This window comes from Accipiter gentilis, chromosome Z, assembly GCF_929443795.1.
Source record: "Accipiter gentilis chromosome Z, bAccGen1.1, whole genome shotgun sequence".
NCBI classification, from domain to species: Eukaryota; Metazoa; Chordata; class Aves; order Accipitriformes; family Accipitridae; genus Astur; species Astur gentilis.
This window is the reverse complement of record NC_064919.1, coordinates 4,457,266-4,482,066: the sequence shown is the minus strand read 5'-3', so window position 1 is coordinate 4,482,066 and position 24,801 is coordinate 4,457,266. Positions and strand designations below refer to the sequence as shown.

The following is a 24,801-nucleotide window of genomic DNA, read 5'->3' as shown; positions in this document are numbered from 1 at the left end:
AATGTATGTATTAGAAATTACAAGGAATAGAAATTGATCTGCAGGGATTTCACACTTTATTAAAATCTGAGGAGAAAACCTTGAGAAAATTTGATTGTACTTTGAAACTAGTGCACTTTACTGACATAACAAGCAGAGTAATTTAGTTTCCATATTAAGGACCTGAAACTCCAAAATTTATTTCTGTGCTGGGTTTGGCTGGGTTTTGCTTTGGTTGCACACATGGCTTTTGCTTTACTTATTACATACACTGTCTTTATCTCAACCCACGAGTTTTCTCACTTTTACCCTTCCAATTGGCTCCCCCCATCCCTCTAGGGGGGAGTGAGTGGCTGCATGGGCTGAGTTGCCAACTGGGGTTAAACCACAACAGTCCCTAACATGAATATTTTAAGCACCTCTCTTAGGAAGATGTTAATAGCCTGTTTTTGTAAGAGCTTTCTGGTTAAGTCTAGTGTTGGCTCAGGTACATAAAAAGCACTTGCCAATATGTCCAATGATAGGTGAGAGCCACAAAAATACCTTCCATACTTTGTTTCCTCTTCATTGAACTTCTAATTTCACTGTTCTCAAATGAATAATAGCCTTTTTCACAATGGTTCGTTCAAACTTTTAGTGAAAGGATGGTAGTTTCAGGTGTGGCAGCTATGCTGGTTCAGTCGCTTCTCTCCATTTAGTCTGTTTCCGACTATAAATTTAACCTAGACTCTTTGCTGTCTTGACATTACTGCCTTTGTAATTTCTTCTCTAACCACCTTACTTACCGTAGAATCAGTGGGATTTTCTTTTGTTGACTGAAATGAAAGCAGGGGTACTCATTGTAGAAGACTTCGTCTTGCCAACTTTGGCAATCAAAATGTTAATCTAGGTTAAATGTCTAGGCTCCTTCTAGTCCCTAAAATGAGACAGGAAGGCAGAGGGCAGTTACATTTTATGATAGTTTAATTCAGGTAGGGTAAAATGAAGTATACAGATCTGTGCTAGGAATAGATTTCCATTAAAAAAATGGTCATATGGTGCATTATGCAAAAGATACCCAATTGCAAGGAAGGAAGTTGTAAATGGTTCTGAGTAAAGGGTTATGTTTGTTTGGGTTTTTTTTTCCCTGGTTACTCAGCATGGATATGAGGAGCTATTATCTGTACCTTCTGTCCAGAAATTAACTGTATGACAGCAGGGGAAATTGCAGGAAGAATTATGTGCAAAGAAGAGTGTATGAAGTCTGTTAAATGAGTCCAGAATAATATAGAAGATAGTGGGGGAAGAAGGAGATGTCATTCAGTTGTCTATTTATTGCAGATCGATGGAGAAAATACAGGAGACTTTTTTGACACATATGCAGCTGCATTTATACCTGATACAGAAACAAACCGAACGGTGTATATATCTGTCTGTGATGATGATCTTCCAGAGGCTGATGAGACATTCACATTTTACTTGACACTACCAGTAAGTCTCAATTTTTCAGTTTATCTGACCCCCCAAAACAGTGGGTAATCTGACATAAATGAATGGTATTCCATAGATTTCAATGTAGTCGTAGTGCTTGTGGTAGTCTGAATCCTAATAGGTAAGAACTAACATCTGGAAGGTGCTTACTGCTCTTCAGAAGGTTTTGCCATTCCTATGGGTGTCTCTGCTGTGCAGTATAGACATAGTCTGAAACTTTGGCAGGCACTGCATTCAGCTGCAGACACTTGAAGGTGTATTAGAGCCCAGAAGAGTTAGATTGTGAAAAGACTCTCAGCCTTCCCTGTTTTCCTGCATAGACCATACTTGGAAGAGAGGGTAGAAGTAGCAAAAGAAAGTCCTCCAGAGGCAGAGAGTAAACAAGACTTACCTAAAAACAATCAATATTTTGAATACTTGTCAATAAATCTCTGCATATTGTTCTGTCTCACAGGAGTCATGCTACAAGAGAGGGATTTACGTTTAATTTTTAGGTAACAGTTCATGACTAGGTTTGATGTCAGTTCAGTAAAGATAAATTTTATATTTTATTGCCAATTATTACACATTTCAGAGGATGTTTGCAGTTAATATAAAAATGCATATTTTCCCTTCCTTCTTCCTTTGATTTGTAGAAGTAGCTCATTTTTACAACACTGAAGTTTCATTTCCTTTAACTGATATCTCAATGTAATAGCTTCAAAATTTCAGATTTATACAAATGTTAGGAAAAAAAGAACAACTTTGGAGTTCCTGGCAGTGCTACATGCTTCATACTTAGTTCCCTATTGCTATGGTGTCATTAATCGATTGCCAAACTATGATTAATCATTTACAAATTTTCTTTGAAGCACTTTGTTGTTGACTGTACAGAGTGTATTTCCTCAATAATTAAGAATTACTTTGGTGCATTCTATTACTTTAAATAAATTTTCATTGTAATATACAATAAAAATACATACAACTTGTTACAGGCCAGTATTTACTCTGAAAAGATTGTAAAATCAAAATGTGTGGTTTTTGCTCATCACTGTATTTAATATCTTATTTTGTTTTGTTAATTTTAGAAACCATCTGCAAAGATAAAGCTTGGCTCACCCAAAGCTGTCACTGTAACAATCTTATCAAATGACAATGCCTTTGGAATAATTTCTTTTAACATGGTATGGCTTTTTATATGGTATATGTGAAAATTTTAGAAAACATAAAGGTGTAATTTTCAAAGATGCTGGTTAGTTATTCAACTTAATTCCTTGAAAACTGATTCTGAGTTACATCTTTGAAAACATCTCTAGAGGTAATTCATACACATGTATGTAATTCATACATATAAGCAGCTTTAATAGTTCTATACACTTCTAGGTGTTGAGATGTAGCCTGAGACTCTCACACCTGGATGAAAATCTATGTTGCTCATCTTAAATATAAAACTTTTAAAAAGTTGTTCAGTCCCCCTGCCCCTCATCTATAAGTCAAGATCTAAATATAGGAGGGAAGAAGTAAGGAGTAATACCATAGGAAAGCTAAAGATGTGATTTGGAAATCTTGAGAATATATACATTTTCCTATCTTTTGTGGGCAATTTTATACTTGGCTCTCAAGCAGAGGGAACAGTATAATGATAAATGCGTTGTATAACAACTTCTGCAATAAGACACTGGGGTGACTCTAGTGGTGTGGAGTATATTTGCAATAATACAGAGTTTGTGTTAGTATAAAGAGAAACTGTGCCTTACTGGCAGCATTATGGCAATATAATATTTATAGAGGAGTTCCCTGAAAAAGCATAAGAACATGAGAAATTTGTAGTACCATGGTACTAAGCCATGCTGCTCCCTGAATTGGTGTAATTCTTTGAAATCTTTCAGCTACAGTACTGTGATACACAGAGTCCATTTATAGCTAGTTATCTAATAAATGAGTTTTTAATGGAGAAAACCTATTTTTAACGGGGTTAGGAGCTCCTATAAATACTACTGCTAATATGCCAGTGTTTTGTGTATATTGACTATGTTAATTCACACCCCCCCCTCCCCCCCCACCCCCCCTACTTGCATAACTTATGATAATTGTTTTATCTGAAATCTTTCAAGCTTTTTATTAGCTGAACTAATTGGTTGCTAGGAAATGTATGCCATCAGGGGACTGGTTTGGAGATTGGATTAACTTGTCTGTGGGAGTTTGGTATTTCTATGGTAACAGTTTCTTCCTTCTGCTGTGATATTTGATCTGTGCCTGATTGCCTGTCCCTTTTCTTCCTCATTAGTCTGCCTTAATCACAGTGAATGAGCCCAGGGGCAGAAATGAATTTGTGCCCCTCACTCTAATTAGGGAAAGGGGAACCTACGGGATGGTCATCGTAACTTTTGAGGTGAGTTTATCAAAAAGGCTTCATACCTTAGTCTGTTTGATAAAACCGTGAGGCTGTAATCATAATTTATCAAAGTGTTTATAAAAGTGGAAGAGGGACAAAATGCCTATGTCTACTTCTGTTAAATCTGCTTCATAAAATGCAAAGATATTACCTGTGAAATGGAAAATATTGTAATTATCTGACTGTTTAATTTGAGGAAAAATTAAGAGATATTAGGGAAAACTGAGTATTCTCTGTCATTTAGTAAAATATTTGAGGCAGCATTAGTTGGTATTACTAGAAAACAATCTGTATTAAGTTTGTAAGAAATGTCTTACTTAATATTTCTTCAAAATTTATCTGTATTTTACACATAAATGTCTGAGTGAGTCTCTAATGCTTGTGCCAACTTCAAACATGTAAGTATGAGAGCTCAGTATTTAGTGAAATTCTGTATCTGTAAGACTGCAGTTTGAATTCCCAGAAACTTAAACCTTTCAAAATAATTACTCATGTTCAATATTTAGGCTGTTACTTACTTACTTGGTTTGAATGTGATGCAGTTACTGCCTTCATTGGTATGTTTTGTTGTTGTTTTCTTTCTTACCTAGCTCTGATTCTATTACATAGTTTAAAATTACATGTAAATTCTCTCATATGGATATTTCTTTATCAGTTGTCTGGTCTTTACGTCATCAAGGGTTTAATCTAGGCCTGTCAAAATCTCAAAAGATTTGTACTGGATTTTATTGCATGCTAAATACAGCAAGTATAGTTAACATACAGAATGATATTCTCTGTGTAATTTATTGCAGATCTATTTGTTTTAATGTCCAATAAGTGTTACTCTCTGCACAATTAATCAGGTCCATCTCACAGTGTAGTTTATATACATATGTTGAAATAATTTACCAGATTTTCTAAAAAAAACCCAACATATTGCCTCTAAGGGTCCTCCTAGTCTTTTAGGCTTCAGTATTAACTGTAGTTTCCTAAATATCACAAGTCAAGATAGAAAGGACACAAAACCAGTAACTGCTATTATTTTATCTTGGAACTTATTGTGAAATATTAGTGATTTAAATTAAATTAGAATTAATATCCTTTCTGTTACGTAAAAGAGTCAGTTATGCATCAGTAGATACCAAAGAGTCCTTGTAGGCCTATATGGAAGTAGTTTTCTTCCTCTTTCTCTGGCAATACATAATTTCTTCAGAGTGGTTACTCTGACTTACTCCGTCTGCCAAAAAGGAGCACATTTTCGCAACTGAATATGTGTGTCTGTGGGCAGGAGATGACTGAATAGATGGTCGTTTGTTATGCATGTCACACACTGTATATTTATTATTGTAGTTGTACTAGATTTGTATTCCTGTTTTTATGTATTTCTTATCATAAAAATCAATTCTTTGCAGATAGAAGATGGACCAAACCCAGCGGAAGAAGACTTAAGTCCAGCTAGGGGAAATATTACATTTACCCCTGGGAGATCAGTGCTGATTTATAATTTAACAGTGCTTGATGATCAGGTAAGAACAAGCTGACTTCATTTTTGGTTTGGATATGTAGAAGCTTACCTGTTGTTCTGGAGAGACTTAGAGTAATAAGTTACAAAAACGCTTGGTTTAAACAAGGTTAAAAGTGCTTCTGCTTAATAAAGTGATGTTAAATTTTGGCTCTATGGGCTCTCATTTTTACCCCTTCTAATGCTACCTCTGTAATTTTCATCAGTGAATATTTTTAGTTTCTGAACGTATCCTGGCTGCTCTGACTAGACCTGTTAGGTGTTACTGCAGTAAATGTAAAAATAATCAGAAAAACTTTCTAGTTTTTCTTCCAAATAGAATACTGAAGTCCTTGTTGTATGGCCAAGAATGGTGTTCTTGAACTAGATATAGGTTTATCTATTAGACTATCCTTTCTGTATTTAACTTTTCTGTATTTCTTTTAAAATGTGCTCTGCTTTTCCCTAATTGTCTGCCTTGCTATGTTTGCATAATGAACTCAGGCTATCCTTTTTGTCTTTATTAATTGTTCAGGCAAAAGGAACCTAACCATAACATTGCTTACATGATGCATTTTTGATTACATTCTTAGCGATGCCTGTGCAGCTCCTCTGCCTTCACTTAACAGTGCATAAGAATCCACTTTATTCTTTGTTAACTTGATTGGCTCTCACTCATGTGAAGAGCAAACATGTTATGTTTGCCACTAAAGAAAGAATATAACACATGGAATATTCATAGGGAAAAGATAGATTGAAAGAATTTATATGTTTTTATATAGATAAGTTTCAAGGTAGAAACATATTTTAAAATTTAGTAAAAATAGATAACATTCCTAAAAATAATAGGCAATCTTGTGAAGAGCATGAACACTGGGTGAGAATTAAAAATTTTTGATTTTTAGATTGGTCTTTGAAAAAAATATGTTTATATATTGTGAGCCTTTCTTTCTTTTTCAGAGTAAACAAAACATAGTCTTCAACTTTTCAGTTTGTGTTTTTCATTTTTCTTATGCTTTTCTGTTTTTTGGTTTTTTTAATATATATTTATAATGGAGGTGAGAAGGAAAATAGAGGCACCAAAATAAGTAAATATGAGACAGAACAACTTAATAAGGAAATTCACAAGAAAAAATTAATAGCAAAAAAGTGCCTGTCTCAGAAGTAAGCAACTTTAAAGCAATTTTTTGCATATTTCTGTTAGTTGTAAAAGCGGTTTTCCACATCTATACTGATATTTTTAATGTTAACAGACTGTGCCAGAAACATCTGGTGTGTAGAAACATCTCTTTCAGATTAGATGTAATATTTCTGTGACACACACACAGAAAGAAATCCTTAGGCTTTTTGGGAGAATGTGATTTTTTTTTTTTCCTCTGAGAAATGCTATCAAAGTTCTGTTTCTCAAAGTTTGATCTGTACAGGTGTGGCTGGTCCACTCAGTGAGTCTTTCACAGGCATACATGAAAGGTTTATTTTACATAAAAAACCTTTATTGATGATGATGATGATGATGATGATGATGGAATTCACAAGAATCCAATATTACTCTCAGAATGTTGAGCTTTTAGGATCTGAAGTTAGGAAAAACAATGAAACAAGTATTTTTCTGAATTGGGTAGCCCTCTTTTCCTACAGAATTTAGGGGACTGCAGATCTGATCTCCATGGCACTACATTTATAGTAATTTTATTGTATACATTTCCTTTCTTAGCGAGGAATAATGGAAACTTTGTTAAGAGAAACTGAAAGAGGCAGGGCAGCACTGGAAATCGTTTATACTGTTGTCTTTGAAGTTTGACTGGGGTTTTTTTTGTCAGTTATGATGCCATTAAGAACTCCAGAATAGCCCATTTATATGAGATACTAAGATGTAACCTACAACGACAATTGTGGATACATTTTGACTCTCTTAAATATGTATTTTTGTGATGCAAGATGGTATATTAATTAGTGAACTAAATTTAACATAAGGTAGCATCTATTCTAATAAGGCAAAATAACTCTGTCGTATCTCAGTATAGGAGAAAGTTGACTGAGAGTATCCAGATCTCACGTTGACAAACAAAACCTGCATCGGTCAACAACATTATGCAAGTTTAAGTGCCACAAGCCAAACAAGGGACAGAATTGGCATCAGCTATAAAGGCAGTTGCATGCCCACTCTCTTAGCCCTAGAAAAGGATCTGAGGGTGGCCAATTAACAAATGAGTGTGAAAGAGAAGAAATATTGGACAGCAGGGTTTTCAGAACTTTTTTAGCTTGGCAAACGAAAGTGCATGAAAAGGATTTGTCAACTTTATAACAGAGTATTGCCATTAGAAAAAAATAAGTATTTTTGGAATTCCTCTCAGGAGCAAATAATACTAGTTTCCAGAAGTCCACAGCAAGGATGAGATGCAAAGATCATAAATAACTTTTAAAGATTTACTTTTTACTTGTATATATTAACAAAATAATAATATTTTTCAGTTAAATGGGTTCAGCAGATCAAGATTAGGGGAATAAAATGTTGTAATATAAAGGAAAAATCTCATCCTTAAGTTCTGTAATTTGTGGTTTATAAGCCATTCTTACTTGTTTGCTGCATCAGATATTGGAGAAGAAATAGCTAAAACTAAAGTGTAGTTTTAAACAGTCATTTTGTAGAAATGCCAAAGCCTAATGAATTGCTAAGCACCAGAAAACACTTTCTGAGATCTGTGAGGGAAATTTTCTCTGGGGAAGTGGGTGTGTCTGAACGTAGGAAGTGTTCCTTTTCCAGTTGTACAGGAATGGATGGGCCAAGGTAGGTTGTGTCCATAAATTTTTCCCGTTTTCTCTCAGGCATGCATAGGGCCAAATCAGTATCAACATCAGAAAATCAAGATGTAAATCTAAGCACTTGCTTTGGAAGCACTTGCTTCCAAATAGAGGTGTCTTCTAAAGATAGAGTTTGGATCTCCTTGTAGTCTCAAGTTGGAAAGATCCAGCTTTTTCTGATTCTTGCCTAGTTTTTGTTTTACTTTTGTTTGGCTTTTCATCCTTTTTCATATTGCCAGAGCACAGAAGTATATTTTAGAAAATGGAAACATTCAATTTTGAGAAGGGATTTTCAACCAAAGTTAAAAGACTTCTCTCCTATTTGTTTTAATATGAAATGAACTGTCAAGTTTGTATAATTACCCTTTTCTGCAAAATATATAAAACATTTCTCAGTGTTCTGCATGTATTTGAAGTGTGACTTACATCCAGTTGCTAATATTATTTTTCCAGATGCCTGAAAATGATGAATTGTTTGTTGTTCGTCTGAGGAGCGTGGAGGGAGGGGCTGAAATCAACAACACAAAAAATTCTGTTCAGATTAATATTAAGAAAAATGACAGCCCTGTGCGTTTTGTTCAGAGTGCTTATATGGTGCCTGAGGAAGTTGATGTGATAACAATTCAAGTGGTTCGTGGTAAGGATGTTAGTGGAAAATTAATTGGACCTGATGAACATGAAGTCTCTGTCACTTACGCCATCATAACTGGGGATTCAACAGCACATGCACAGCTTAATGTAGACTTTCTAGATCTACAGCCAAATACAACTATTGTTTTCCCACCTCTAGTTCATGAAACATATATAAAATTTAAGATCCTTGATGATGCCATACCAGAAATTGCTGAGACTTTTCAGATTATGCTTCTTAAGGACACTTTGCAGGGAGACGCTGTTTTGGTTAATCCATCTGTTGTTCACGTCACCATCCAACCAAATGATAAACCCTATGGAGTACTATCAATCAACAGTATCCTGTTTGCTCAGACTGTTATCATTGATGAAGACCAAATTTCAAGGTATCACAGATCTTCAAGTCTAGTATCTAGTCAGTTTAAGAGATTTGTTTGGCTTTGTTAAGCATCCTTAGGATTTCATTGAAAGCAATTATAAAATCACTACTGAAAATATAATCTAGAAATCACTTCGTGTGTTGTTATTATTGACTGTATCTACAAAGATTTCAAGGAAGTGGGAATGTCTAATTATACAGGAAGTACTTTAATATTTATGACCAGTATGTAAAAGCTGTAAATATTTAATCACATTATCAGAATACTGAAAAACCCTTAATCTAAAGGCAGGATCAATGAAGTTGTCACGCTGCCACACACCAGTTCATACAAGTGGGAAATAGATTTCTGGCTTCCTACCTTGGTAAATCTTTGTATTTACTATATGTAAAATCAGTCTCTGGTTAAAAAAAAAAAAGGTATTGAGTGTCTCCCCTTAAACACTTACCTTAAATTTAAAAATAAGTTAAATATTTGTAATTTTACAGAGAGATTAAAATCAAAGCTCTGTACAGATTTTACAGGCAGGACTGATACATAATATTGACAGTCTCAATAAAAATGTCCACTGCTCGCTACTGATGGTAGTTCATCCCTAGAGAAACAGGTAATGCATCAAGCTACCATAATATGAACACTTTTGAAATAATATTTTATAGGATATAAAGCCCAGCACTTTGGTATTCATCTTTCTTTCTTATACACAGTAAAGAAATAAATTGTGCCTTTCTAAATTTTTGTAAGTCATGATTCCCAGACATTTTGTTGTAGTCATGTGCTTGTCAGATGCAGGAAATATGATATTTCCAGTATCATAAATATTGATAACAATATTTCAGTACAGAGGCAAATAGTTCATTCAGAAACATTATTTAAATGTACATGCCCAACAACTGTATTTTCATGTATTTTGTAAAATTATGTAGAAAGTTAATAGAGAAAAAATTTTCTGAACTTTGACACATAGTTCTTGAGACAAAGGTAAAACATGCCAAATCTCCACTTCTCAGTATCTTTCTCACTGTAAACAAAATAATTTCTAATAAGTATCTTTAGAGACATTACAGAGAGCTCATTAGTAAGTGCTCTAAGAAAAATCTTATGTGTGTGTTATGATTTCATAAACTTGAAGCCTGTACTCAAATGTTAGTTGCAGCAGTTAACATTTATTCCGCTTAAGTCAGTGTAAATCTTTCAGGGAATTGATAGCTAGGCAAGCCAATATTAATTATAATTTTATATTGTGGATTTTTATTTTCATTCAAAACTGCAGGTTTGAAGGGATCACGATTGTAAGAAATGGTGGAACACATGGAAATGTTTCTGTTACCTGGGTTATAATCCGAAATAGCAGTGATCCCTCACCTGTGACTGCAGACCTTATTCCAGAGACTGGGGAAATATGTTTTGATCAAGGACAGATGCTGCTAACACTTCCTCTGAACATTATTAATGATGATATACCAGAAGAGGCAGAGCCCTATCTTCTAAAACTCTTAGCTCATACAATACAGGGAGGTGCAGAAGTCAGTGAACCATCTGAGGTAAGTTTGCTTTTAGAATTCTTTTGGAGAAGGTAATAATAGGTAATAATTAGGAACTTTACCAGTTTTGGTAACTTTGATTGATTGGCTAAACTGGCTGAAGGGTTTGGGCTTGAATATAAATCAAACAAATTAATCCTTAATATGATTTTAGGGTATATGGCCATATCCAAAGTATTTGGATTAGTATAGTATACAAAGCCAGGCCATTTTGATGTGGTAGCATTCAGCTTAGAGCATTCCCAACATATGTAGCATTGCATAAATGCTGTCTTGAGTGACTGCTTGCTAAGAGAAGGCAGGATAGTTATTTTCACTTGCTCATTTGCTGTCTTAGTGATTATTGGAATGTTTTATACAGTTTCAGGAGGAGGGGTTGGTGGTTAAGACTGGAACCTTTGAACTGTTAAATAAAGGGTCACTAGCATTGCTGACAGTTTTGTGACTCAAGTTGCTCCTTTGTCTTTCTCAAAAATGGTTGGAATTAACTTGGTGAAAAAAAGGAAATTTTTCACAATCTGAAACATTTTAAAATTAACCACTTTGGCTGCTAAACCAAAAAACAGTTCATTCAGAGCTCATTCTGGCACATGGATTATGTATAGTGGGAAAGTTGCCACTGTCAGTGTTGTGCTGCTTGTGTACAAAGAATACTTCGGGGCTGTCAATCTGATTTCTTTCTTGAGTGCCAATTCACTGAGTAGAAAAATGTATGGTGACAGTCAGGACATGCTTTTGTGAAAGCATGAAAACTATGGTATACAGTAACTATAGCAGAGAGTAAGTGATGCTGTCTTCTGTTTTGCAGCTTCTGTTTTACATTCAGGACAGTGATGATGTTTATGGCCTAATAAAATTTTATCCTTTGGAGAATCAGAAGATTGAAAGTAATCCAACAGGACGCTTTTTATCCTTGAGTTTTGCAAGGGAGAGAGGAACAGTTGGAGATGTGCAGTTGGTTTATACTGCACTCTATATTCCAGCTGGAGCTCTGGATCCTGAGAGAGCAAAAGACGGCATTCTAAATATGTCTAGAAGAAGCATTCTCATGTTTCCAGAAGGAAAAACACAAGATGCTTTAAATATACCAATAAGAAACGATGCATTTCTTCAAAATGGTGCTCATTTCCTCATACAGGTATCTCAGTTGTGTTTTGGGGTGTTTTTTTAGCCTGTGTAATATAAAGGATATAATTTAGTGGTGGTTTCTTCCCTTTTAATTTAGTTAAAATGATTCTACCTGTTTAAAAATAAAAAGTGATTAGCTCTGTAGCAATGAAAACTTTCATATTTAGAGACAGCTTCCATAAATGTACCATAAAGAACTTTTTTTCCTAATCCTTATTTACTTATTACACCATTTTTAAAAAATAGACTGTTGTAACAGGAGTCAGGTATTAATCATGGTATTTAACAAAACGAGATCAATGTTGCAGAAGTTAGTTACCTGTTGTAACTGTTTCTCTGTCTACCCCTTGGCTTTCAATTTAACCAAATTAGGGTTCTTTAAATTACAGAGTCATGACAAATTTTAGAAATTACAAGCAAGTATATATTAAAAATAGTAAAACATATGTTAGATTTCATTTACCTATAAATTTGGCTGGAGAACTTGAAAAATATTTTTTCCAGTTTCCCTTGCATATGCCCTTTTGGGTTTTTTCCTCTTTCTTTTCCCTATCTGAATTTGTAAGAAGGGAATGTCTGTTGTTGCTAATTAAAATTGGCTGAAAAAATTCATTAAAACTGTTTTTGACAGAAAACTGGGTTTTCAGCAAAAATATTTAAAGAAAGAATTTCCACTTTCCAATGCGGGCTTTCATTTTTCACTGGAGAAAGCCAATTTTGCTTACATTTTAGCAAGTTATTGTTCAGATATACTGCTTTGGAAGATCCAAGGCATGGTAATCATTATATGTTATACTCATTTTCTTATCTGCAGTTAAGACTACCCTGTAATCTCTACTTCCTGTGATTAACCATTGTCACTCTGGTCGTCTGGGAAGATGAGCCCAGGTAGTGATCTTGATACACAGACAGAAGGATGACTCGGTGCATCCAAAGTACAAATCATAGAGGCGTTTCTTAGTTCCTTTTAATCTTTTCATTTTAAGTCAGACATCTTTAGCGTTTTCAAATGAAGATGTTGATGTTAAAGCCATAGATTTAAAATTTGCCAGGTTTTGTCTTTAATTTACGGTCTACCAAAGATGTTTTAATTACTTCTGGGACCTTGGAAAGTTTTCTTCTCTCTACCTCCTTCTCCCCACATTCACTGAAAAAAAAAAAACCCAGAGAAAAAATTTTATTGCCAGAATTATATTATTGTTTTACTAGTATGCAATTTTTTTTGCATTCACAGTTAGGGAATTGCGTTCTGGAATACTAGAATAGATTGGTATGTTTTATGTGAGCATGAGATCTGAAAGATCTACAGAAGAATTGAAAAATTTAACTCCAAGCCCCTTTTAAATGATACATTATAAGTAACATTGCAGTGTGGACTATGGACAAGACACACATGTGATAAGTATTTCAGAATGCAGGCACTTTGCCCAGCTTTTCAAACTGCACATTCCAGGGAGGCAGGGGGTGTATGTTCTGTACTTTCTCCATGAACCATAAAAATCTTTTTGTTTGAATAAACAAAATCAGAGGGGCTTTCCAGCACAAATAATTCATTTAGAGAAGGAAGAAAAATACCCCTATTTATCACTATGACAATCCTTCTACATTGTGAATAAACGATAATCTCAGCGAACATGTTTAGAATGAGAAGATTACAGAGTTTGTACTAGGCACAATAAAGGATCAACTCAGGAATTGGGGGAGGAGTAGTGGAGGAGGAAATGAAGCTTAAACAGAACTTGAGAATGGATAGAGGAACTGGAAAAGTGAGATTAACATTCTTCAGTGACATCTTCAATTGAATAACCTGCTGTAGTCTGAGGTGCAATTTTTGGCATGGAAAGGAAGATTAACTAATTTAATAAACTACTTGTCATTATTCAATTCATAATGCATTTTTTTCTCCTCATGAGCTGATTTGCTTTAAAAGGAAACACTGAACCAAAAAAAAAAAAATTCTTGGTTCTTCATTAATTATTACTTTAATCTCAAAGTTACTATCCAGGATCAGAAACACTTAACAAAGTAAATTGTTTCAGCTGTGTAGTATTTCAGGAAGTTTACTGAGTGAACAACTGCACAGTGGTCCACCTGCATACTGCTAATTGCAGGATCAGGGCCTACTCTAAAAGAAAGCTTAGAAAACAAGTGAAAAAAAAAAGTCCCATCATCTGTTCCCCAGACTCTCAATAACTAGCTGGTATGGATGAGAATCAATTACTGAATACAGTATTTGTAAAACAGTTCCATCTATCACTGAATAAAATGTGCATGAATATTTTTGTGTGTTATTTTATATAGATTGGTTTAAAGAATTGAAGGGCTTTAAAACTCATCAGCTGAAATGGTGATTCATGATCACTATATGGATTTAAATAAGGCCACTTTCCTCTCCTCTAATAAAACCTAACTATATGATAACTTCTGATAACTCCAAGCAAAATCATCCTTGTGGGAGTTAAAAGGTGGTTGTCATTGGTGGTTCATGCGCCAGTGAAATGTTTGCAGTATTATATGCAAATCAGTTATAGAAACATGTATTATAATGATGCATGTAGACAGAATCACATGGTAGAAATTATATTTGAAAGAAATATTTAAACATGCAAAACATGCTTTCCTTACTATGTCAGTACTGCTGCTGGGTTTAGTGAGTGATATGTCCCATTCAGAGAAAGGGTAAACATTTTTCTATTTCTTCTTGGTATAAATAAATGATCAGAAATATGGTAACACAAGAGGAGACTAGAGTTTTGAAACACTGTACTGATTTTCAATTCTGAATGCAATTCTAATGTATTAGTTATTATAAATAGAGAAGTTCTTAAAGTTGTATGAGAGAGGAAAGAAGATGAATCATTCTTTGGTTTCATCAGAGGTTGTAAATTATTATGGTTCCAGTGATTTCAGCAGATTTTTATCAATGCATGGCACAAAAAATGAAGTTAGGACAATAGCTTAGGCCACTTGTCAAATCAATACTGTTATTGATAGGTCTAGTAATGAATCGGCTGATCTAGAAGATTCATTCTCCTTCTACATAAATTTAGTTGTGTACACGAACATGATTTGTCTGAGAGGTATACCATCCTGCTGACAAAGCTCTACGATATCCACTTCATTTCTTTGACACATCTGCTTATACATTTTTGTAACAGCAATGTTGCCAGTAGGAGAAATTTGTTCTGAAGATGTTTTGCTCTCTGCATATGAAACTTATTCTGAAATGTCAGAATTGTTCTGACTCGGTACTAAGGCTTCTTATTTCTCAAATTTTTCTTACTTTTTCCTACAGCTGGAAAAAGTTGAGCTGGTGAATAGAATTCCTCTAGTCCCACCTCTGAGTCCTAGATTAGGTGAGATTCGAAATATTTCTCTGAGGATTACTCCAGATATTGCAAATGGAGAAATAGGCTTTACTAGCAATCTTCCAATTATTCTTTCTGAGCCAGAAGATTCCCCTGCTACAGTGGTAAGTAAATCTTTTTATATTGTCCCTTAGTATGGAAAATTTATTTGGAGAAAGCAAAGTTTGCTATATTCAGTGTAACATTTGAAAGTTAATGTGAGGAAAATCCTTCCTCTACATTCTGCCTGACTGCAAATACTTGCCTGCTAAAAAAAAAAGAAAAGGTGGTGGTGGGCAGGGGGCGGGGGGCAAAAAAGTGCTTGTAAAAGTGAGGTCTGAAGTAATGTATTAGTTATTATCAGAAAAGTGAGGCTGATCTTTGATTTCTCTGTAAGCATCTAAAACCTGTTGGGTCTTGATGCTCACACAGAATGAAAGATGCTGCGGACAGTTTTAATCTCTATCACCAACTGCAAAAGTAGTAATGTAAAGTAGGACTGATAGCGCTCCTAAATTTCATGGAAATGTCTGTGTATCTTAGAGTTGACTCACATATGAACATATAAATATGAACATATAATTTGGGTGTGTTTTCCAACAATTATACTTTTTAGGTTTCTGAGAACCCAAAGAAGCATTTTCAAAAGCATTGCCATCCGAGTGCTTTAGTCCCAGCTGGAGAAACCTCTTTTAAAATGTTTTTTTCATACATTTTCCCTTTTTTCACTAGTTGTCTTCACTGAAATCTTCCCACAAATCCTGAATCAGATACCTTGTTTCTCATTCTTAGAATAAAACTGCTAATTTCTTTAAGCAGAATGCAGCTTGGCACTGTACTATAACTACCAGAGTAAAATTATGGTAGTTACATTTAAAACCTAGATTGTGTCTTGATGAGGTGGGCACTGATTAAATCAGTCATACAAGGCTTTTTGTGTTTATAGTTGCTTAGTGATTTGTGATATTAATAATCTGTCATCTCCACTAAGTATATAACTCATAAATGGTTAAAAGGGTAAGATTCAGCATATATTTTTGTTGATGTACCATCTTTGATTTCGTATCTTATACATAGGTATGAGTAAAAAAACAAGCTGAACGTTTTGAGGCTCATATCCAGATAGTAATTTACAAGGGGGTTTTTGCATCTAATTTTACAAGTCACAGCAGACTCATATGTTTCATAGGTTTCCATTGCATTGCATCGAGATGGGACTGATGGTCAAGCAACTGTGTTTTGGAGTTTGAAACCCTCTGGCCTCAACCTAAAGGCAGTTACAGATGATGATATAAGTCCTTTTAATGGCTCTGTTGTTTTCTTGTCTGGACAAAGTGATACTACAATCAACATTACTATTAAAGCTGATGATATACCTGAAATGAATGAAACTGTGTTACTAACTTTGGACAGGTATTTTACCCTAATGTCTATTCATATTTATCAGCTGTAATACTCAATTCATATATAACAAATTAGCACAGTATTAATTAGGAGGTATTGCTTGTATTGTGTTGGTAAGTGCCTGAAGGAATATTAGGCCCTTGATTCAGACTGTGTACGGATTCTTCTTTGACCAGATACCAATGTAAGAAACTGTCTTGTGTTTATTATCTAATGACTTAATTTTGTTTATATTTTGATGAAAATATTGTATGCTATTTAGAAACTTCTTTCAGCTTTGATATTTAGTTATAGCTCTTGGTTATAACACATATCTTTTCAGAAAAGTAGTGTTTAGTGAGATAATGGGGAAAACTATAATGAAGAATATAAAGCAAAACTAACTGTGTTGCTGTCAGAAAAAGGTCTATAGCTAAGGTATTGTTGCAGAACTAGAGCAGCCTTTTATTTGTTTGATTTGCGTGATCAGTATTGCTTGCTCTTGATAATTAGATGCTTCCGTCACAACCCCTGGCTTCTAAAATAGCCCAATATGACCATTACCACACACTTCGGCTACAAAGAGAGCAATGGTGTTGCTGAAGCACAGTATTGTAGTCTCCATTCTGCATGAGATCAGGATTATAGGATAATTAAGGCTGTAAGGGACCTCAGGAGACAGTATTATTTGTACATGAACACTACTCAGAATACTTAAATTAGTTCATATCCAGGACTGTGTTCCCTCTTTGATTTATTAACAGGAGAATCTTGGCTATGTCTTCTGTCCTGCTTCCAGCAACTCAGTTGTATAACTAGGTTAGAAATACTACCGCTTCTTCTACTACCTCCAATTAGTCTAAGGTACAATTTTTTACTTTTTCTGGAAATACACTAATAGGGGTCTGCCGGTTGCAACGTCCACGTTGAACATATACTACTTACACAGTCCTTACCTTATGGAGAAGTATTCTTGTCCTACATAGGAAGTGCAAACTAGCTCTTGGGAGCTTCAACACCAGATACCCATGGTGATTACATACTAGCAAACCAGCAACCAGCTCCTCAAGCTGTTGATCCTCTTTTGGAAAGGCAGTCTTTTGAACATCATTCTGTCACACAGGGAAGATGTTACTCCATTGCAGGATTGGTCTGTTTCTGTAAAAGCTGGCTGGTGGATGCATCTAGTGCAGAATGAATTATTTCATTCTACCTTGGCTACTTACTGTGTTGAAGAGGCAGTCCTTTTCAAGACAAAAACAAATGGAGACTATTGCAAGCATTTCTCTGCTTTCCTTCCTGTGCATGGAACTGGTTTGTCTCAAGGAATTCATTAGAGTCTCTGGCACAAAGCAAGAAACTAAGATTAGAAATGATGATTGAAGTTGTGAAGAAGTTGTGTAAAACGGCCAAAAAATCGAAGTGGAAGGGTAGAAAACAGATAAGTAGGTAGAAGAAGTGGATAGCATAAAAGATTAACTTTTAAGTTCTGACACCTCTGCAAGTGTAACTACAGCTTTCTGCCACTTACTCTTAGCAACCCTAGGCTGTGCCTTGAAAATGATGGCTGCAATGAGGATTGAACTGGCAGCTGAACAAACGTAACCACTGTTTTGCCTTTACTATGTATGGTGGGAATAGCAGGTTCTGCTGATCATGAAGTGGCTGGTAAAAAGTGTGCCAACAGTAATCAGCTTTCCCACACTTGGCAAGGTCAGAGAGTGAAGTAAGGAACAGGTGGTCTGGCCTGGAAAAAGAAGTAAACGAGGAGATAAAATCTAAACTTTTCTCTAGACATGCATAGTGTCCCTCAAGGCTATGAGTGAAATTTGCCAACTTTAATAGCAGCAGAAGCCAAGCATGAAATCACTGCAAAGATCATCCTTTCAGTGCTGGAGATGACTCTTCAAATCAGGGTTGAAGGATACTGGCAGGGTTATGTGTGTAAGCTTGTGATATTGCTTTCTGCATAGTTTGTGTTTTCTGGATGAACAGAAAATTTCAGTTTCCAAGGCTGGCAGCCAGCACCTCACAGCAGTAGTGAATTAGCATGAAAACAAAGATGCACTGTGCTGTGGATGTGCTTGTACTGTTCTATAAATTGTAGCATAAGTCAGTAGGAAAATAGAGCATGTAAGAACTTTAATGAAACTATAGACATAGAAATATGTTCATAAGCATTCTATTTATTGCAATTAGTAATAGCATGGATAAAATAATAAAAATAATTAGTTCTAACAAGGATGTATTATTTACAACTCAGTGGTGTTGTTAAGGCAGTTTACATTTTAAATGAGCTTTGATTGCATCCATAACTATAAAAGCAAATTTCCAAGCCATTAAAAATAGTATTTTCCTTCCTTGCTCTATGGCCTCTGTCCATAGGCTGTAGACACTAAAAATAACTGTAAATTCTGTCCACAAAATGGAGGCCAATGTATATCTTGAAGAATATGCTTCCAAAAAAGACAGATGAGTAATAAAGAAGCAAGACAATCCTGTACCTGCTGAAGCTTCTTCATATTTTCTTTTTTTAGGAGCAGCTTCAGGTTGAATGCCTGCCCGTATCTGAATAGGCCTGAATTGAGACCAAACATAAATAAAGCCAGATGTCTGTAGTGAAATCTGTATGAGAAAGAAAAGGCCTTGGTCTTCTTGATGAATGTAGGTGGAACAGGCCATGGAAATTGTGTGTATGCTTTGTGAAAGCATATATACATACTAGGGCTGTTCATTTTAACTGGTAAGCACGAACAGAAATCAGTTTTTTAAAAATCTGATTGTTGTTTTTTCCTTCTGCACAACGTGTTCTACTGGCAGTTGTCATCCCCTCACTAAGGTGCAGATACACAGCTGTCGATCTGGCAATTGGCACAAGTGAAGGGCCAGGACCTCCAGGGCACACGGGTTGTGTTTGCACTCTTAAATGAATGTCACTGAGAGTGAAAACTTGTGGACTTTGGGATTTGGGAAAAGCAATATACTGAAAAATTGATATTAATTTGTGAAAGTGATAAACCATGAAGAGATGATTGTTTACATAGTCCTTATGCTCAAATTTTTTTTGAGTCATGACATATAATTTAGGATCCAAAACAGATTCATGTATGTGTGTTATGACCTAAATCTCATTTACTATATATAATAAAGAAAATGTGAAGCAATGGAACTTGGGGATTTTTATATTTCTAGTGATTTGTGTGATGCAATGCAAGTTTCCACAGGCTGAAATTCTGTCTTGGGTAAATTTGGAAAACAGATTTTTTTAAAATTGCAAATGCAAAACATAGGTTTGACTATTTCATTGTGAAAAGTCTGGTAGTTTTTTAACATTTTTGTGTGTAGACATTACTTCATGACAAAAAGTTAGTAAATGATACAAGGCCCATTGAAAGCCCTGCATACTCTCTATGGTTCTTAATTCAGGGCTCAGGTAATGTTCATATGTCATGGGTTGCTGTCCGCACAGGCATGCACAGAAACACTAATATACTGTTTAATGGAGCTGGGATTTTCTCCTGACTTGGTGATTTCCTGTGGTTAGTGTCTGTTTCAAAACTATATTTATCTTTCTTACTTCAGTAATTTTTCTATTAAGTAATATATGTGATGCTATATGAATTAACTCTTTCAGTGTAAAACTTTGGTTTTTTTCTTCAAGGGTTTGATCAGACTTTGTTTTGACAGCGAAAAAGTTATTTGAAAATAGTAGAATTTTTAAATGAGTGCTACTGGACACCTACTGTTAGCTTTTATTACTTTTCAAAATAACAACACCCTTATCTCCTGCTATGAGTAACAAAAATTAAAATAGCCTCCAAAATCAAATAATTTGTGGATTAAACCTGGACAGAAGGTGTTCCCTTTGATGAGAAGCACTGTGCAATTTATAATATGGCAAATCCTACTTTAATACTGTTATTTAGACTTAGGTCCTGCTACTAATTAAATCAGTAGATAATCCTGAAAAAATTAAAGAAGGGGTGAATACTGACTATAAATCTAGGAAGCAAATTGAGTAACATTCCACAGGCAGTCTGAATGCACCTTGTAGGTTCAGGTATCCTGATAGAAAAGAAAGTTTTTTAGAGAAGTGTGTTTTTAATGGTAACAGCAATACAAATTCACAGTTGCAATTCAGTTTCTCAGGTGCCTTTCAAAACATTCACTTTCCGCAGAACTCCAATTCGTGGTCCAAAGCTATCAAATTCGACCACACTGCATCTCTTAATAATTATTATTTTATTTGCAGTGGTATTTAGTTCATAATAACGTTGAAATTGCCATGTTACTTTAAAAACAGTCAAAAATCTTCTTTCTGCTATTTTATAGTACTATGTGTTTAAAAAAGTGCAAGAAACATTTTGAAGCTTCTGGTAGTTGTCCTAATTAATCTGTAGTTCTTGCTAAATAATAATTAAAGTCTTTTTAAAGAAAGAATTTCCCTAATGACAAGTCATTTCACATGAGTTTTTCATATGGGAAGTGTGTTTTTTTACAGCTGTTTGATCACAGAAAACACGTTATGCAGTTTGAGATTGCATTTCTTATGTTAGCATCGTAAACATTGCCAGCACTGTGATAAACTGAAACTTCATGTCCACAGATAGCCATTTGACAGAAGAAGTTAAGCTGAGGAGAAAGAAAGGCGAGTGGCTTTCCCAGTGAGAGGGATCTCCTTACACCTGGTCAAGTGCTCTCTCTAGTAGCTGGAGCTCCTTGGTACGGCTAAGCAACTGTGTACAAGGAGCTGTTTTAAATTTTATCGTTACTTCTGAATGCCCTCACCAGGGCAAACCATGCGTTTTGGAAGTTCTGAATAGCCATTTTTGTTCTGTTTCCACACTGCTGTTTTAGAGTGCCTAAAGAGATGGTTTCACATACCACAAAGAGTGAAACAGGACTAAACTGATACCGTGCACTCCGTGGCAGTTTGGATGTCTCTACTCGGCGACAAAAGGACTGTAAATGAACAGCGCCTTGTTCTTGGACGTTGTCAGGGCATGCAGCAAGAGCTGATGGCTGGTGGCCTGCAGGCTGTGTGGTGGCGTAAAGCCAGGAGTCCAGCCTGATAACATGGCTGGTCGGGCAGGGGCCCGGGCCACCGCCCCCAGCGAGGCCGGAGAGCAGGCTGGAGCAGGTAACTGGGGGCAACCTGGAGTCCAGGGCATCAGGCAAGGTCATGGTGGTGGGGCAGGTCAAGCCAGGAACACACATCAGGTTTAGGCTGGATGGTGGTCACCAGGGTCAAGCACAATGCAGTGAGCACCAGGCAGGTCCACAGTGAGAAGACAAATCCAAGGTCAAGCCAGGGAGTCATCTGGTGGGTCCTGGTGGAGGGATGTTATGAGAATTTATGTGTGTGCACCTCAGGCTGTAGACATGGGTGAACCTATCGTGTACACTGTTTGTTGCTCATGTAAAAGCAGCTCAGAGTTGGAAGCCTAAGCCTAGGTCCTTCTATTCCATTTTTGCATAGGCTATGTTATGCCTTTTTGAATAGTAACAAACATTTACTATGGCAGAGCAGTGACAGCAATCTGGCCAGTCATGCAGAGAAAACACGGTCAGATCAGTCAATCAATCAATCAAGTGATCCTAATGTTGAAAATGGGACTTGGTTGGAGAAACCTCCTGAGCGATGGTTTTCTTTCGGAGAGGATGGGTTGAATCTGACTGGTTGCTTTCTGACCTGCAAGTTCTCTAGATTCTGATCTGACTTACACTGTGACTGTTTAAAAGTAATAAAGTATTGCCAGTGTTCTTAGTCCTTCCAAAGAACACCTGGAGATGCTCAAGATGCATACCTCATGGTATCTTGTGACTGTTTAATTTCTGTTACCCTCTGGATTTCTGCCATTGTGCATTGCAGCACGATATTAGATTCTAGCACTACTCCTCAGTTCATCTTAACAGGCTTTTTTTGTCTGAGCTGTGTTTGGACTCATGCAGTGTAACTTTATGAAGCTGAAAGAGATTTTATTTCTGGCATACCCTTTCACTTTCTGATGAATTATTATGTCTTAACTACTTAAGCTTGTACATACATATCAAAAACTCACTTGACATAATGGTTCATTTGTATTCTCTGTTGTAAATTATATTACCGACAGCTTAGCAATATAATTAAATTTTAGCATTACCAACTTTGGCATTTTCTCCTTGATCTTTTCATTGTATTAATACTTTGATGGGTTTGGAACACTTTACATATATGTCTGAAGGAAGGGAGAATGTCTCAGTGTATAGTATTTACAATCTAGCTTCACTGCAAATCAGTGAGAAATTTCTGTTAACTCAGATCTCCTGCTTGAAAGAATGTATCTGCAAGTGTATTTGTATTATTTTCTCAAACTCTTGAGTGAACTCTTATCTCTATTGAATTCTGAATCTGAGTTCTTTCTGAGATTAGTGAAGTTAGAATTTCACTTTGTAAATGTTGTGGTAATCTATTTGTGGTATTTTGATAGGAGATACAAGTTTTGCATTTAATATGTATTTATTTTAGATTAAGAAAGTCAAAGCGCATGATTGCCACTGCAGAATAATACTGCCCTTTCATCTGACTTTATGTGGTAGTTTTGTTATAAGTGCTTGGCTGAAACAGTACCAAATAAGAGATTAGCAAATACTGTTTTCTTTTCTTATTTTTGTTTGTTATAATTTTGTATTGGTATTGGTATTTTATTTATTTATATTTATATTGGTATTTTACTTTGGTAATCTGGTTAACTGAAAAACTGTCAAAAATATAGTTTGATGTGATTTTGTACCAAAGTAGTTTTTGATATGTACCTGTTATAACTCCCACTGTGCTTATCTGTTTTTATCATTACTTTGGCAGATTGATGAAATAATATATCATGGAGGCATGTAGGCTTTTTCGTTGAAATGGTGGGCTGTTCATAAATGTGGGCTGCTGGTGCAGTTGTGAGCAGGCACAGAGGTTGGCAGTAATCAGGGTGTTGGAGGAGGGCTTGGTGGGGTATACCATGAATGTGTATTGACATGCTGAATTGGTCATGGGATCATTTCTCCTAAGTGGGTACTGCCCACTTGCTAGCATTTGTCAACAGGAAAATGCCAAGCAAGTAGGGTTCCCATAAAATGAACATTATAAGCATTTGGAAAGGAAAAAGAAAGCTTTGTGTGGTTTTTTTTTTAATTATTACTATTCTTCTCTAAGATTACTACTACTGAAATTCTAGCAAGTGGTACTTTCATTCCTTCCCCCATCCCCTTTCTTTCTTTCTTTCTTTCTGTGTTGACAGGGTAGAGACAGAAAGGTTTGTCGTGTACTTTGGGTAAGTGCAGTGAAGTGTGGTTTGTCTTCAGTGAATCAATGCTTTGTTTTACAAGTGATTGGTTTGGACAGAATCTGTCTTTATCATTTCTTTTCCTCTCAGGAATCACGTCTTCTGCATCTCTTCAGACAATGCATGCTTGCCCTTTGGTGTTTAATTTGATGGCATGGGGTTCTGGCTTGAAGGCATTTCTTTATTTAGGATCTGTGAATGTTGAAAGTTATGAATGCATGGCTCAGCGTTTGATATTTGAGCATTTGATGCAATAATGGATTAGTTGTTTTAAACTGTCAGAAATATGATTTTCCCCAGCTAAATCACTGAACTGGCTAGAATTACAGAGAAGAAGTTTTCTGTAGTCAAAGATGAGCCGTTATCTTGGTTTTGAATAACCTACATTTAGTTCATGTTAACACAAGTTACTGTGTCTGCTGACATATTTTTTTAATGTGCAGTCCCACTCTCTGGGATCCTACAGGTAGTGTCCACTTCTTACAGAAGGCAGGTTAACACACAGGTGAGGATGAAATCCACAATCCGGAGGGGCAAGTGTCTTCCTATTTGTAACAATAGCAAATTTTGCAGAAGAGCATAAGCATGTGTAGTTGTCAATGTAATTTCTATTTGTTTAAGTGATATTGGATTATCTTTATGTTTTGATCCAAATACAAAGTAATACTGAATGTGACTCTAACTTTTTACTGCACAACTTTCTTTTTTTTCCTGTGAGTTTTATGCATGTGTGACTAAAAAACCCCAGAATTGCCAACTATAAAAACTAATCAGAAAACAAAGTTACTTTGGAAGCTAAAAGGTTTTTTTACAATTGGATAAAACATACTGATGTGTCTTTCTTAATTTATTTTATTCTTTGCAGGTAATTGTTTTCATAATTTATTAATAAAATTCATCAGTATTCTGATGTCCTTTGCACAGGTGTGGATTTAACTGCCACATAGAATTGTCACTCAAAA

The 24,801-nt window shown here is 35.5% G+C and overlaps 1 protein-coding gene across 1 annotated transcript in view; it reads left to right on the top strand.

The window, feature by feature from the left end:
* Nucleotides 1-24,801, top strand: part of ADGRV1 (adhesion G protein-coupled receptor V1) — a 284,664-nt gene that overhangs the window by 964 nt on the left and 258,899 nt on the right. The window contains exons 3-11 of the mRNA XM_049794659.1: nt 1,300-1,449; nt 2,517-2,612; nt 3,716-3,820; nt 5,218-5,331; nt 8,562-9,127; nt 10,395-10,665; nt 11,474-11,803; nt 15,089-15,265; nt 16,330-16,553. Of these exons, the coding sequence (XP_049650616.1) occupies nt 1,300-1,449; nt 2,517-2,612; nt 3,716-3,820; nt 5,218-5,331; nt 8,562-9,127; nt 10,395-10,665; nt 11,474-11,803; nt 15,089-15,265; nt 16,330-16,553 (2,033 nt within the window). The remainder of the gene's footprint in view (nt 1-1,299; nt 1,450-2,516; nt 2,613-3,715; nt 3,821-5,217; nt 5,332-8,561; nt 9,128-10,394; nt 10,666-11,473; nt 11,804-15,088; nt 15,266-16,329; nt 16,554-24,801) is intronic.